Here is a 13,549-nt window from a genome sequence, read left to right on the forward strand (position 1 = left end):
CGGATTCCCCGATTCCGAGGCGATTACCATAGCGTTGTGGACACGGCGTGCAATCGTCATGACACGCACCAAACCATGGCGGTTCCTTTGGTTGCAGGCTTCCAGCTCGCGAGCTTCTTTGCACGCGTTCGCGATCCAAAACCCCGGCCGGCTCCGATCGGAGCAGCGGCATCCTGGAAACCGCGTCGGAGACGCTCTCGCCGGCCGGTCTCGGTGCTGCCCGGGTGATAAATACGGCGTCCATCTCGCCGATCCAGCCATCGATCCATCCATCCGCCCACCACCTGTCTCTCTTCCTTTCCCTGCTTTCGATCGCCATGTGCACCATCGCTCCTCGCGCCGCCGCTCCAGGCTTCGGCGCCACCGCGTTCCTCGACCGGCAGCGGGGCGTCGTCGCCGCGGTGGCTCCGACCGCGACTTCGGGCCACAACGCTGGGGAGCCGACACGCCTTATTGCCCGCGCCTCCGAGGTGTCTACCGCAACCGCTCGGAAGCGTGGCCGCCACGACGGCTTCGAGCACGTCGTCGTCGACCCTGCAGCCTCGTCAGCGCTGCGGATCCGGATGGACGCGGAGCTCGTCGCCCTCCAAGGTCTGCTCAAGAGAGCCAAGCTCTTGCCTCGCTCTGCTCCCCCCGCCGAGAACAAGTGCGCACCGCCGCCACGACTATCGGAGGCGCCTGTGGTGTCGTCGGAAGCAAAGAGGACGACGTCGTCGCAACCCAAGGCAGCAACGGAGGCGGCGTATCATCAGACTCAGATCACGGCACCAGCAGCGAATTCAAAGCAGCAACAGCACCCAGCGGCCAAGAACCCGATCGTTCTGGAAGTTCCCAGCAAGCAGCAGCGACCAGCAGAGACACCAGCAGCAGCGAAGCAGCAGCAGCACCCGGTCCAGCGTGCAGCGGCGGCCAAGACCGAAGTTCCGAAGAAGCGGCGACCGGAGGAGGAGAAGGAGCTTGCGCGCGCAGCCGCAAGGGAGCAGTTCCGGCAGATGCTGCTGGAGATGGAGAAGTCGGTGCTGCCCGATGAGACGATATACCCGGAGGACCTACAGGAGCTCGGCATACCATTCGAGTTTGTCGTGACTCGGACGTGGAAGCAGGCGCTGGAAGATCACGCCAAGAAAGTGGAGTTCGTAGGCGTCTAGATCCCACGGATGCATATGCATCATAGCATAATCTTATGCGTAGCTTAATCTTGCATGTACCCTAATTCTTCCGTGGTTAACTAATTGACTGTTTGTATGCTGTCTTCAAGTAACTACTGATCCTGTAAAATTCAGATTGTGAATTTATTCTATAGATGTGTTTGCATGTTCAGGCTTTCAGTACTCCTCTTATGACGCAGAACTTTCAGGATATCATTCTCTGTACGTTCAACAAACAAGCATCTTTTCATGTAAACTCGTTCAGGCTGTGTATAACTGAAGAAGCACATCAGGTAATTGAAGAACAGAACAGAAACAAAGTTTCCTCACCTTCTGCGTGAAGGGTTGTCGCACAGTATGTTTTGAGGGTTTTAGCCTTCTGTATGTAAGCAAATCTCTGCATCTCTCCAATAGGAAAGACTTCTCACTTTGTGGCGGAGCTCGCAGTCAATCCAAGGAGGGGCCAATGGCTACAGTATACAGGCAGTTAGGCTTTATCATGTCGTGGCATCACTGGTGATCGACGGAGCATAAGGGCCAGTGACCTGTTGCCATAAGATCAAGAGTTCAAGACCGTGCAAGCTTTTGTTTTTTTTTTTGACGGTCAAGGGGGGAGGCGTTCCCCACCTAATTTATTTGATTATAATGGCTCCCAACGGCCTCATAATGTACAGATATTGCTTATAGAAACACCGAGGTGGTTACAATTTTCCTAAGCGATTAAAGCAGCCTATGGTCCAATGTTTCAGCCTGGCCTGTTCTAGCCATTTCTAAGATATGGCACCATACGTCGGCGACTTGCTTTTTCTTTCTTGGAAGTCTGAACCTCCATTGTTCTGCAGCAATCTTGCAGTTTATTAGCACCTGATCAACAGAAGTGGATTCTTGTCTGAAGATTTTTCCATTCCTGGCCTTCCACAGGTGCCAACAACCTAGCGCTATGAAGGCAAAGAACTCATCATTGGGTATGCCTCCAGTCGTTGAGATGGTATGTAAGGATTCAGTTGTGAGTTGCATCATTTCTGGTAGATGAAGCCTCTGCCAGAACAGAGTCGCAATGGGGCAGCCGTTGATTATGTGCGCCGGTGTTTCGTCGGCCTCGTTACATACCTCACAGGTTTTATCATCCAGTATTCTCATGGTGTGTAGCACCGATCGTGCATGGATTTTTCCTTGAACTAGAAGCCACATGAAAAGCTGCACTCTAGGCGGTGCATGGTTGTCCCAGACGAACTTAGCCCTGGGGTCATCCGGTTGGCCCTTGGCTTTTAGTAGTTTATAAATAGCACCACTGTCCATCCCTGAATCTCCCTTGCTGAATAAAGATGTCCGTTGGTTCGGTGTTTGCGACAGTGTGGTTGCATGGACGATCTGTAGTAGGTGATGCAGGTCCAAGCATGCCCTTTGAGACAGGCGCGGTACCAGAGTCAGTTGCAGGCCGGTGTGTAACATCTGGGATACCGTAGCCTCCTTGAATGTACAATGGCTGAAGAGTGCCGGGTAGGTGTCAGCAAGGGCCTCATCTCCAGTCCAAACATCAGACCAAAAGGATGCAAGCTTGAGTTTGATTCTAGTTCTAGACTTCTAAATGGATCACTAATACTGAAATTGCTGCATGTTCGAACATCTGAATCAGTCAGAGTGAGGTGAACTTCTCATAATTTTTTGTTGGGCAAGGGGAGGGGGGGTGCCCAGGTTGGCCGATGGGTAGCTCCACCAGTGCTCTGTGTTCTTTTTATTATTATTTTCATTGCCAAATTTTAATCTTGAACGATTAGTTCTTTTTTTTTTCTTTGCGAATATGAATGATTAGTTCTCGATTGCCTGTGAGCATGCCTTGCGAGTGCTTAATACGGACCTTTAAAAAAGTGCTTAATACTTGAGGAGGGCTTGTGTAACATGGCCCTCTGAGGTGTAGCAGCGCCCGGCTGTGAGCAAGAGCAATGCAAGCCGCCCGGGCTGCCCGGCCGGTCGAGTAGGCCGAGCAAAGTCAATAAGTCATCATCAATCAGGTGAGTATAATCAAGTGTCCCCTCAATGGTTGCAACGTCAAACGCACGCACACAGACACAGCTGTAGGCGTCTCACATTTTTTTCCATCTGTTACAAGTACTCCCACTCCACACTTCACACACTAATGAAACGATTCTGATGGCTGAAAAAGGTTACAATTCTTGTTTTTATTCTGTACTACTAGTAGTTTCCTATCAAACAGGTGCGGCAATGTCCCTACTAGTCTCCTACAGTATCAAATAGGTGCGGCAATGTTTTCACTTGGTCTCGTTTCTTGAGTCTGTGGCAGCTCGACGTTTCCTCCCCACACCCGTATTCTCTCTTCTGCTAGCATAGCCTGCACAAAATGTTCCAGAACATGGGAACAAGAGCAGAAAAAATTGTTTCAGAATACAGGAACAAGAGCAGAAAAAAGAAGAAGATGATGAAGAGGTAGGTTCTAGACAGTACTGTACCTCTTTCTGCCATTTGGTTCTGCTGAGGATTACAAACAGAATCACAGTCTGTAATACCGTTCCGATCAACACGCCGACCCAAATCCCCTGCAGCACATACAGAATCAACAGATTGCCTTTGAGGAAGGAAGGCCAACAAATACGCAGCAACGTCACATCTTCCAGGCATGTCATGTCTTACTGTTGCATTGAGCTTCAGCTTGAACCCAAACACAGCTGCGAGGGGCAGTCCGACGAGGTAGTAGCTGCCGATGTTGACGAACGCGACTAAGGACTGCCACCCGGCACCGATCGCCACGCCTGCAGCAAACATGCATCAACGGATTTGAGCATGATCATGCATGAAACAATCGTCCCCGTCCGTGCTTTCTCTGAAAAATCAAGAGCGGTGGATGCAGATTCTAGTACCTGACAGCACCGGCTGGATGCTGTTGAGGAATATGGTGGCGGCCAGGAGGTACCCCAGCTTGGCAGTCGCCCTGACGACCACGTCGTCGCCCGTGAAAAGCCGAGGCATCTGCTTCCTCGCCGCCAGAGCAACGGCCGTGAAGATCACCCCGATGGCGGCCGATGTGGCGGTGGCAACGACGACGGAGAATTTGGCCGCCTTTGGATGGTTGGCGCCAAGCTCGTTCGACACGCGAACACTGACGTACGGGGAACGAAACGGAAAGGAAGAGCTACGTATGTCAGTGGCTAGTACTGCCAACAATTGAGAGCTCAAAGATCCCTTTTTTTCAGAAATATATATATACATGAAAGGTGCCGAAAAGCAAAACAGTATTGGACGTTACCTTACTGCAGCATTGAATCCAACAGCAACCATCAGTGTCCAAAGCTGATAGTTCATGCTGTTACAGCAACAAAAAAAATATTATTGATTCATCACGATTTCAGGGACCACACAGGCCTGCCAACGTGTTCTCTGTGAAATGCAGAGGCAGATGCTGTTAGAAAGATAATCGAACTGAAACAAATGGCACTTACCATATGGAGATCGCATCAACTTGAATCTCTGGGTTCTTCAGGCATCCCACCAGAATAAGCACTGCCGTATAATACCACATCTCTAGGCTGTGCCATATTATATATGTCAATCAATAATATATATTCCCTGATGCAGTGATTAGTGAACTCAATCAAGAAGGAAAAAGAAGACGGCGTGTATACGAACCACAGCATGACAGCCGAGGCGATGGAGAGCCTGACGAAGCCGCCGAGGCTGGCGAACGCCTTGCGCGAGAACCCTGTCCATGCCCCCGGGAAGGAGCCGCCGACGAGGTACACGAACTGCGCCACGTTGACGAGCCACCAGGAGACGTCGCCCACGACGGCGGCGCCGACCAGCCCGCGGCCGAGCCTGGACACGACGAGCCAGTTGAGCAGCGCGTGCACGGCCAGCACGGCGCCCGAGATGGCCGTCATGACCCACACCCTGCTCTGCGCCTGGTAGAACTTCTGCATGGGGAAGTTGACGGCGTACGCGAACAGCTGCGGCACGCACCAGCGCGCGTACCGCCCCGACACCGCCGAGATGTCCGCGGACTGCCGGAGCAGGCGGAGGATCGGGGACGTGAAGATGTAGAGCGGGAGCAGGACGAGGGAGGTGGCGAGGCAGATGATCCAGGACCGCTGCAAGTAGACGCCCAGCATCTGGAGCTGCCCGGCGCCCACCGCCTGCCCGCACAGCGTCTCCAGGGCGCTCCCCATGCCAAGCTGCATGCGATCGATGGGCACGTTGCACGTAGAGAGAAAGCAAAAGATCAGTCAGATAGGGGGCGATACGCTACGCCGTAAGACTTCAGACGACGACGAGATTATATTAGTGGTGGTTGAATTGATTACCAGGAGGCCGAAGGCGAGGCCCTCGACGACGCCGTTGACGATGGAGACAGCGGCGAGCTCGACCTTGCCGATGTGGCCGACGAAGGCCGTGGTGACGAAGCCGAGCAGGAACTGGAAGATCCCGGTGAGGATCACCGGCCCCGCGACGCGCCACAGGTTCCTGCACTCGTCCGTCCAGTTCTTGCGCCTGCTGCCGGCCACCGCCCCCGAAAACGGCGCCATCTGCTCGGACGGCACTTCGATGTGTTCGTACACGCCGCGAGTCGCTGGACTCCCTGCACAAGACGAGCTGCCATAGCGCCACCTTTTGTAGGTACAGGTCAAGGTTGGAGTCCAAGTTCGCAGCTGAGTTGACCGAAGGTGTTGCGGACGCCATCAAGCAGAGCTGAGCTAGAGCTGCTAGCTTGCTGCGACAAACTAGACGGAAGGGGTTGGTGGGCGCAGCCATTGTGGATAGAGGCCGCGAGGCTCCAAACTCGAGCCAGATGCCAGAGCCAGCTCTTATCCGATGAGGTGTCAGGTGATGACATGCACATCCGGTGAAGAGGGAAGCGGCGGCTGCGGTAGGCCGCTGTGAAGTCTGAAGAGTATAGCGGTCCGGCGGTTGTTGCTGTGGCCCGGGTGCGACTCAGGTGTACGGTCTGTGAGCGTGACGGTGCGAGTCAAAATGCGTCGGCGGAAGCAGAAAGTCTGCCCAGAAACTCCCCTCTGCTTGAAGAGGTTTGGTTTCACTTTGGTTGCAGACTTTGAGACTTTGGAGTCCATTCAGCCAGTGGGACCGGCGCCAACCAAACATAGGTGCTTTTGAGTGTCCAACACCTGGGTAGATTAAACCCACTTATTAGCGTCATAACAGCCATATTAACCAATAACAAGAGGATCGGAGACTATACCTATCTTGCGTGCTCACACCCTCAGAGCACATTAGCGATGGCTTGGTGGGGCCAGAAGGCCCACTCTAGGAAAAGGGCTTGGTGCTTGGAGAAAGAAGCAAGAAGCTAAGCCCTGTTTGGGTCGCCTACGCCCGAGGCCTCTGCCAGGCTAAAGAAGCTCCCAACCTCGGGGATGGCTACCGAGCAAGTGCCACCATGCTCGCCCAACCTTGGCTCGAGCCATACTCCAACCCCGACCAACACCAGAAATATGCCCTAGAATCTATCAGGTATCCAACCTAACAGGTGGCCAAAGCTTAGCCAACCCGTCCCAACAATGCGAAAGACAACGGTGAGGATGAAGAGGCAAAGGAGGCCACAGTGCCCCCTCAATGTTAAGAGGGGGAGAGAAGGGTGGAGCCAGAATGAGAAAGATGATCGCACGAGTAATATGGTATATTCACGGGTCTTTCTATCCCCATGGAAGTATATATTTTAACGATAATGATCTAACACTTGCGTCCGTCCGTGACTTATCTGGATGCGGCTCCACAGGACAGGAGCGGGCTCCATCTCTCTTATAGAACCAAAAAAACAAATCCCCACTCCCTCATATGGTTCCGCCTCGCCCCGAAGCAGCGTGGCCGCTCATCCGTCCGATCCCTTCCCCCACTACGCGCCCTCGCTCCCTGTGCCGCTCACCTGCGTCCCAGTCACCTACGTCGCTCGCTTCCTCACCGTCCGACCGTCGCCAGTCGCCGTCAGGCGCGCCGTTAACCCCGCCCTGGCCACTGGGGCGTATGTGACGTGGCGCCTTAGGTCTTCCCCGACCGAGCCAAGGGCACCCTCGAGCGTGGCCGGTGCTGGTGGTGCTCGCGCGCTGCCGCTCGCCGCCAGATCCCACTCCCTACAACGAGAATCGACCGGCCCCGGCCTTCGCCTCCCCTATGTTGCAAATGTATGTTTGAAGTGTCTCAGATGTTTCGGAGATATATTGTAATTGTTACATATAAATGTTACAAAAATAGATCGGGTGTTGCACATGTTGCATATTTTTGCAAGTGTTTTTAGTGGTATGTTGCAAGCGTTTTGAAAAATATTTCATTAATTTCAGATGTATGTTGCAGCAAGTGTTTTATCTGGATGTTGCATACGTTTGATATATGTTGCAAGTATTTTATCTAGATGTTGCATATGTTCAATACACATGTTACAAGTGTTTTATTTGGATGTTGCATATGTTTCGCACATATGTTGCAACAATATGTTTTAAATGTTTCATCTGTGACCGTCGTATGTTGCACCCTAGTGTTTCATGTTGCAGGTGTTTTCACGGGGGGCATGGTGAGTGATGGGCTCACAGCCCGGGTGCGTGGGGGATGAGGCACGACAGAGCTGGGGACCAGCGCACCGGGGCGCAGCAAGCTAGGGGTCGGCTATCAGGTCCCGCCCACGCGGAGAAAGAGGAAAGGGTAGGGGGAGGAGCGGGGCGCAGCAAGGGGCAGGGTTGCGTGTGCAAGGCAAGGGCGGGCTTCGTCCATCCTCCAAACACGAGGAGCGACAGGCGCAGCGTCGAGGCGGGGTGCATGTGTGGTCGAAATGAGGCAAACGGAGGCGAGCTGCCCGGGCATTCGGACGCGAGCGTCTTTCCGGACGTCCAGGCGCTAGCCAGACCGATATTTTAATACATGCAGTTTCTAGTGGCGAAGAAACATAATTTTCTAATGGTACTAAGCAAATTTCTAGGTTACCGGTGTGCATCAGCAAATACCACGTATGAACGGTGTCCTTCAGCAAAATTTGACAGCCCTAAACCTTATTAATTTGCACCCGCTGCAAGTGTCTACTTTCACAAGTTCAACTGTAAGTGAAAATTCTATACGCGCTTTCAGGATTGGTGATGGCAATTACGACCCTCAACAATGTAATATGTACAATCAAAGCTACACATTTCATATGCCTCGGCACATTTTGGGTTGGGTTTTCACTTCACCAGAACACAAAAATGACTTATATTGTACAGATGCTAAATAAAAATAAAATAAAATAAAATAAGAGGACAATTCAGAGAAGCTATAAGCCTACTGAAGTGCCACTGTGCCAGCCTCATGCCGTGGCTGCAGAAAATCTTTAAAGGGTTGTTTCATAAACCCAATCCCCGTGTTGATTTGAATGGATTAGGAGTGATTGGAAAAAAATTAGCTCATTTATCTATCCAAATCCACATGTATTGGAAGGGAAAGGGTTTATGTAGACAAGCCTGGATTGTGAAGCTCCATGCCTCAATGCTACGGACATGATTGCTTTATGGCTCATGATTCTACTCCAGTGTGACTAACATGCAACATGCAGACAGAAATCGCCATATCTCAAACCATCCAAAGGTCCCTACAGAATTTTGTTTCACAATTACCCGTTCCTTCCCGATGTCCACTACCAATGCCGAGATCTGGAGGTGGAGGGGAGGCCGTGAGAGGGACGGATGGCGTGGAGGAATAAACAGATCTGACTCACTATCCAAGTCGATCGCAGATTACCAGATGTAGAAGTTTATAATTTGTAGCACCTGCAATCCTGCATCAACAAATGCAGTACTAGATGAGATGTTATTGCAAAATGGCATTGAATAAAAAAAGTAATAGAATACCTTGGGCACAATGGCATTGAATGGATGAATAAAAAGAAGTAATAAAATACCTTGGAAATGCAGGATGCTACAAATCATCCATCAGCATGTGGTGAAAAGATTCGAAGATTCTGTGTGCATGGCATACACTCTACTTGTATCTTTAAGTCGCTCATTGCAATCACGGAAACGTGGAAACGTTCGGTTATACTTTGCAGATGATGTAGACAAAGGTCAACTAGTTACATATTCTGAAAAACACAGAGCAATACAGTATGGTTCTTCATCCTGTAATCACTAGACTTTAGCATTAACATCAAGGCAAGTTCACAACATAGATCAAACATCAAATACCATACATGTCCATCATACACACTACTAGAAAATTTAACATAGAATGAAGTAATCATTAGGAATCCATTCATCATTTATTTTTTAGCATTGGAAGCTCACAAAGTAAACTATGTATGCCAATCACTCCATTAGATAATGCTAAAGCTATTAGAGCAAATGTTAGGGAACCATTCTTTGATTATTCAAAGTTCAGGCAATAGAAATTTATGCCTATTCATCAGTTGAACCAGTAATAGTATTACACATCCAGGACACATTACAGCTGGCCTAAGTGGAGTATATGATTATATAAATCTGAAGTCCTATAACAGATCTCTGAAATCTGAAATAAGTCAAAGCAAATAAAATGTTAGGACCTATTAGGTTCCCCAGATTCAATACTACTATGAACCAGGCAGGAGGTTCATGTTTTCATATTGGACTTCATATGCACTATTTATAGGAAAAAAAAGAAGCTAATATAAAAAAGGGCGTACCCAGTGCAGAGAGCTCCCGCTCTGTGCGGGGTCTGGGGAAGGGTGTCAGTGGCAAGCCTTACCCTCGCCTGTGCAATGCGAGGAGACCGCGACTCGAACCCGGGACCTTCCGGTCACAGGCGGTAAGACTCTACCGCTTGCACCAGGCCCGCCCTTCGAAAAAAGAAGCTAATATGGATGAAGTAAAAATAGTATGATTCAGAATTGTGGACAAATTCAAAGGCATAGAGAATAAGCTCAGCAGTTATGTTTTTTGTCAGTGCCATCTTTTAATTCAGTAACAGGTTGAACTGCAAACTGAACACTTAAAGATGTACTTCTCCATGAATAAGGATTTATATATGACCTAGACGATTGCAGAAAAAAATTAAGTCTCGCAATGGCCAGACAGCATAGTCTGGCAATGCATTACCCAAGCAGTAAATAGCAATGAAAAACAGAACATTGCAGGCAAATTTTATTGAAGAAATATGAACATGGCCAAATTTCAAGGCAAGAACACAACAAATGCACCTATAATTTTCGATAGCAAGCTCCAATGAACACCAGCTGCCACCAATTATCACAAGTACTACTACCAGCCGAGGCACCACTCTACTTCTCTCCACACTGACATCAAACTTTGGGAGCTATCTAAGATGCAACGATGCTAGAACTATGGTACACACCAACAAGGATGAGCAATATCTCCAGCCATACATAATCTAAAATGCGATCAGGCTGGCAATTACAAGCACACCAACTAACAGCAGCAACACCTTCAAGTACACATCAACCTGCTGGGCTTGCGGCACCCGGCGTGGGGCCGGGATGCCATGCCCATAACCATGGAAAGAATGGCCATATCCATAAGGAAACCCTGCAGCAGGCCCATAGGCAGTCGCCTGGGGGAATCCATGCACCTGAAAGCTCAGCAACGGGAACAGCCCTCCAATGGCGGCCGAGAAAGTGTAGTTCCCCCACCGACCACCAGCCACAGGGGGAGCACCAGCACCCATGAACCAGGGGTTCTGGTGCGGGTAATGGTTGTTGTGGTCAGGCTGCGGGGCGGTGGAGGGCCGCTGACCGGTCGGCCTGCTCGGGATTTCCACACCGGCCACCGACCTTGCACGGGGTGCGGTGGAGTTGCCGCCACGGCCGTAGAGGGGGACGAGCTTCCCCTCCTCAACGAGGGCCTTGCAGACGGGGCACTCCTGGGAGTGCGCATGGACGTGGAGCCACTCGTAGAGGCAGGGCCAGCAGAAGAGGTGGCCGCAGAGAGTGACCACGGGATCCTGAGCCAGGTCCAGGCAGATGTTGCACTCGAAGCTGCCCGAGTCCTTGCTGCCGCCGCCGCCACCGCCGCCGCTGTTGGTCCTCGCCACAGGCTCGCCGCCGCGGCCCGCCATGCCGCTGGACTCCGCCGATCTGCGGGAGACCAATCAGGCCAAGCCACGATCCGACACGAGCGAAAAAAAATATAGGGCAAGCAGGAGTCGTCGCTACCACAACCTAAATCAGGAATCCTAAGGAAAAGTGAGAAACCGACACCGATCCAGCATTTCAATTGTACTGCCCTTTTTTGGGAAAAAAAGAAAAAACTTAATCCCAAAACGACACTAAATAAAAATAAAAATCCTCCAAAGTTATCTAATCTAGGATATTTCTAGATGCAATTCGTTCAACACCTGATGCGTGGATCAAAGAGACGAACCGGATCTGAACAGGCAATGGAACAACCATCGCACAAACAACTGCTTGAGAAAACGTACCCAAGTCCGTGCGAAGGGAGTGGCGACCACGCGTTACCGCCAGACATCACAAGGGGGTGGCAGAGGGGAATGCGGCGGCGCCCGGCGGCGAGGTTGGGGCGAGCAAGGAACGGTACGAAGGGGATGCGACTGCCGGGAAGGGATTGGCCCCGACCCCTGAGCCGCCAACTTGGTGCGGGAGGTCAGTACGCCTCTCCGTCTGCGAGACAACACTGCAGCGAGTTGGAAACGCCGTGCGCCGTCGTTTTAGCCTAGGCTGTGTGTGTGTGGTGGTGGGGTGGGGGGGGGGGGGGGGGGGGGGGGGGGGGGGGGGAGCAAGGGTTGCAGGTTTGTCCGATCGAGAACGGACGGACGGATGAGCGTGAGGGGTTGCCGCTTAGGGCGGTGGATCGCATGTAGCGTGTCTGTGTTTGCTTCACCAGTCTCCAAAGCGTGGAATTCAATTTTGTGACAGCAGACAGCACCGCTGGGCTTGTTCCAGGCCAATGCACAGTTAGTTCATCGAAACGTCGCGTTCCTTTATCTCGGTTGACACATACTCCCTCCGTCCCTTATTATTTATCGTTTAGGGTTTCGTGTCACAACTTTAATTAATAAAAAATACGTGTAATATTTATATCTATAAAAAATTTATTAAAAAAACTAGATTCAAAGATTTATCTAATAATATCAATTATGCATTCTAAATATTAATATTTATATATATATATATATAATTAATCAAAGTTATTTATTGAAAAACGAGAAAGACAAATTTCTAGGGATAGAGCAAGTATGCTTCCCTTGAGAGAGAAAGGGAGTTGGGTGAGATTTCATAGGTACTGTAACAAGTTGATAAAATAGTAATGGCGTTGCATCATGCCTGTCACAATAAATGCCAAGAAATATTGCTACTACAGGCTTGGTTAGCATGCTGCCGGGTCACCCAAACAGGGTTTGCATGTTCTCAGACCCAAGTCCTAACGACTAGACATGAGAAGGGAAGAAAATCGTTTTTACTTTCTTTGCTCGACTCTCTTTCCTCTAATCCGAAAACTAAGGGCTTGTTTGGCAGGGCTCTGACTTCTTTGAAAATAGCTCCGGCTCTGGCTTTTTTGGAGAAGCTGAAGCCGTTCTAGAAAACGTTTGACAAAATGGCTCCTTCGCACTAGACGACGTGAACCCACAGCAAGGAGCCGCGCGAAGCTCGTTTTTTTATGCTTCTCCTACGCAGAAAAAATGGCTCTGGCTCTTAACCGGCTCCCCATGCGGAGCCTTTTCTAAAACAGACGTTTAGCACAGCTCCTGCAGGAGCCGAAGCTGAAGCCCCCTGCAGAAGCCCTACGAAAGAGACTCTAAATTGTTTTACATCTTCAACTTTGAAAGTGCCAAAATTCTTTTTTTTAAACGGAATCGATGGTGATTATATTTAGGCTCCGTTTGATAGAGTTTCACCTCACTAGCGAAGCCGTTCTTTTTTTTCTTCAGCTCTACGATCAACTTTACCAGTAGAGCTAAAGCTGTTTTATTAGACCGTTTGGCATCACATGATAGGGGAAAAAATAAAAGGACTTTATTACACTTTTTCTCCTATTATTTTTTTCCACCTCGCGCAGTCTTCTTCCCCCATCCGTTGTGCTCTGTCTTCGGTGGCCTACGCGCCCTCCATCGGCGGCCCGCAACCTCTACAGGCAGCCCACGCCCTCCCTAGCGGCCTGTCAGGGACCTAATACTGGGGTACCCAATGAGGTGGAACTAATAACCATCGAACGTTGACGCTTCCGGTCAGACAAGAATGTTACTACGCTTCTTGCCCGAACGACGGAAGATTGGTTCCGCCTCGCCCGACCCCCGAGGGCTAGACTCCGCCTCGCTCGATGGCTGAGGGCTGGCTCCGCCTCGCCCGACGTCTGAGGGCTAGCTTCGCCTCGCCCGACGACTGCACCCCGCTCCTTCATGATGACGAGCAAAAGGTAAGATAGGACACTCAGGTCAACCGCAGTACCGAGGACCATGCCCTGCGCACCTGT

At 50.7% G+C, this 13,549-nt stretch overlaps 2 protein-coding genes across 3 annotated transcripts; both read right to left on the reverse strand.

Moving 5' to 3' along the window:
• Window positions 1–3,256: 3,256 nt before the first annotated feature.
• LOC136459088 (protein DETOXIFICATION 33-like) lies at window positions 3,257–5,683 on the reverse strand. The gene is made up of 8 exons (XM_066458992.1): window positions 5,462–5,683; window positions 4,791–5,332; window positions 4,604–4,690; window positions 4,411–4,467; window positions 4,025–4,263; window positions 3,798–3,916; window positions 3,617–3,703; window positions 3,257–3,498 (listed from the first exon to the last, which is right to left on the reverse strand). The coding sequence occupies exons 1-8, from the start codon at window positions 5,681–5,683 to the stop codon at window positions 3,397–3,399; spliced, it is 1,455 nt and encodes a 484-aa protein (XP_066315089.1). The 3' UTR covers window positions 3,257–3,396.
• A 3,536-nt stretch (window positions 5,684–9,219) lies between these two features.
• LOC136459089 (uncharacterized) lies at window positions 9,220–11,786 on the reverse strand. Of its 2 annotated transcripts, none has more exons than XM_066458994.1 (2): window positions 11,541–11,786; window positions 9,220–11,181 (listed from the first exon to the last, which is right to left on the reverse strand). In XM_066458994.1, the coding sequence occupies exons 1-2, from the start codon at window positions 11,585–11,587 to the stop codon at window positions 10,494–10,496; spliced, it is 735 nt and encodes a 244-aa protein (XP_066315091.1). In that variant the 5' UTR covers window positions 11,588–11,786; the 3' UTR covers window positions 9,220–10,493. The 2 variants fall into 2 exon arrangements, with proteins under 2 accessions (XP_066315091.1, XP_066315090.1); XM_066458993.1 differs by having other exon boundaries at window positions 9,223–11,196; window positions 11,541–11,783.
• Between the last annotated feature and the right edge of the window lie 1,763 nt (window positions 11,787–13,549).

The sequence above is a fragment of the Miscanthus floridulus genome, chromosome 6, assembly GCF_019320115.1.
Source record: "Miscanthus floridulus cultivar M001 chromosome 6, ASM1932011v1, whole genome shotgun sequence".
Classification (NCBI taxonomy): Eukaryota; Viridiplantae; Streptophyta; class Magnoliopsida; order Poales; family Poaceae; genus Miscanthus; species Miscanthus floridulus.

Excerpts from the sequence above, each read along its gene's own strand:
- LOC136459088 (XM_066458992.1), bottom strand. The coding sequence starts at position 5,683 with ATGGCGCCGTTTTCGGGGGCGGTGGCCGGCAGCAGGCGCAAGAACTGG. Across the intron at positions 5,333-5,461 it reads GCCTCGCCTTCGGCCTCCTG|CTTGGCATGGGGAGCGCCCT; the intron begins GTAATCAATTCA and ends GATCGCATGCAG. Across the intron at positions 3,499-3,616 it reads GAACCAAATGGCAGAAAGAG|GCTATGCTAGCAGAAGAGAG; the intron begins GTACAGTACTGT and ends CATTTTGTGCAG.
- LOC136459089 (XM_066458993.1), bottom strand. The coding sequence starts at position 11,587 with ATGTCTGGCGGTAACGCGTGGTCGCCACTCCCTTCGCACGGACTTGG. Across the intron at positions 11,197-11,540 it reads CTCCCTTCGCACGGACTTGG|ATCGGCGGAGTCCAGCGGCA; the intron begins GTACGTTTTCTC and ends GGTCTCCCGCAG.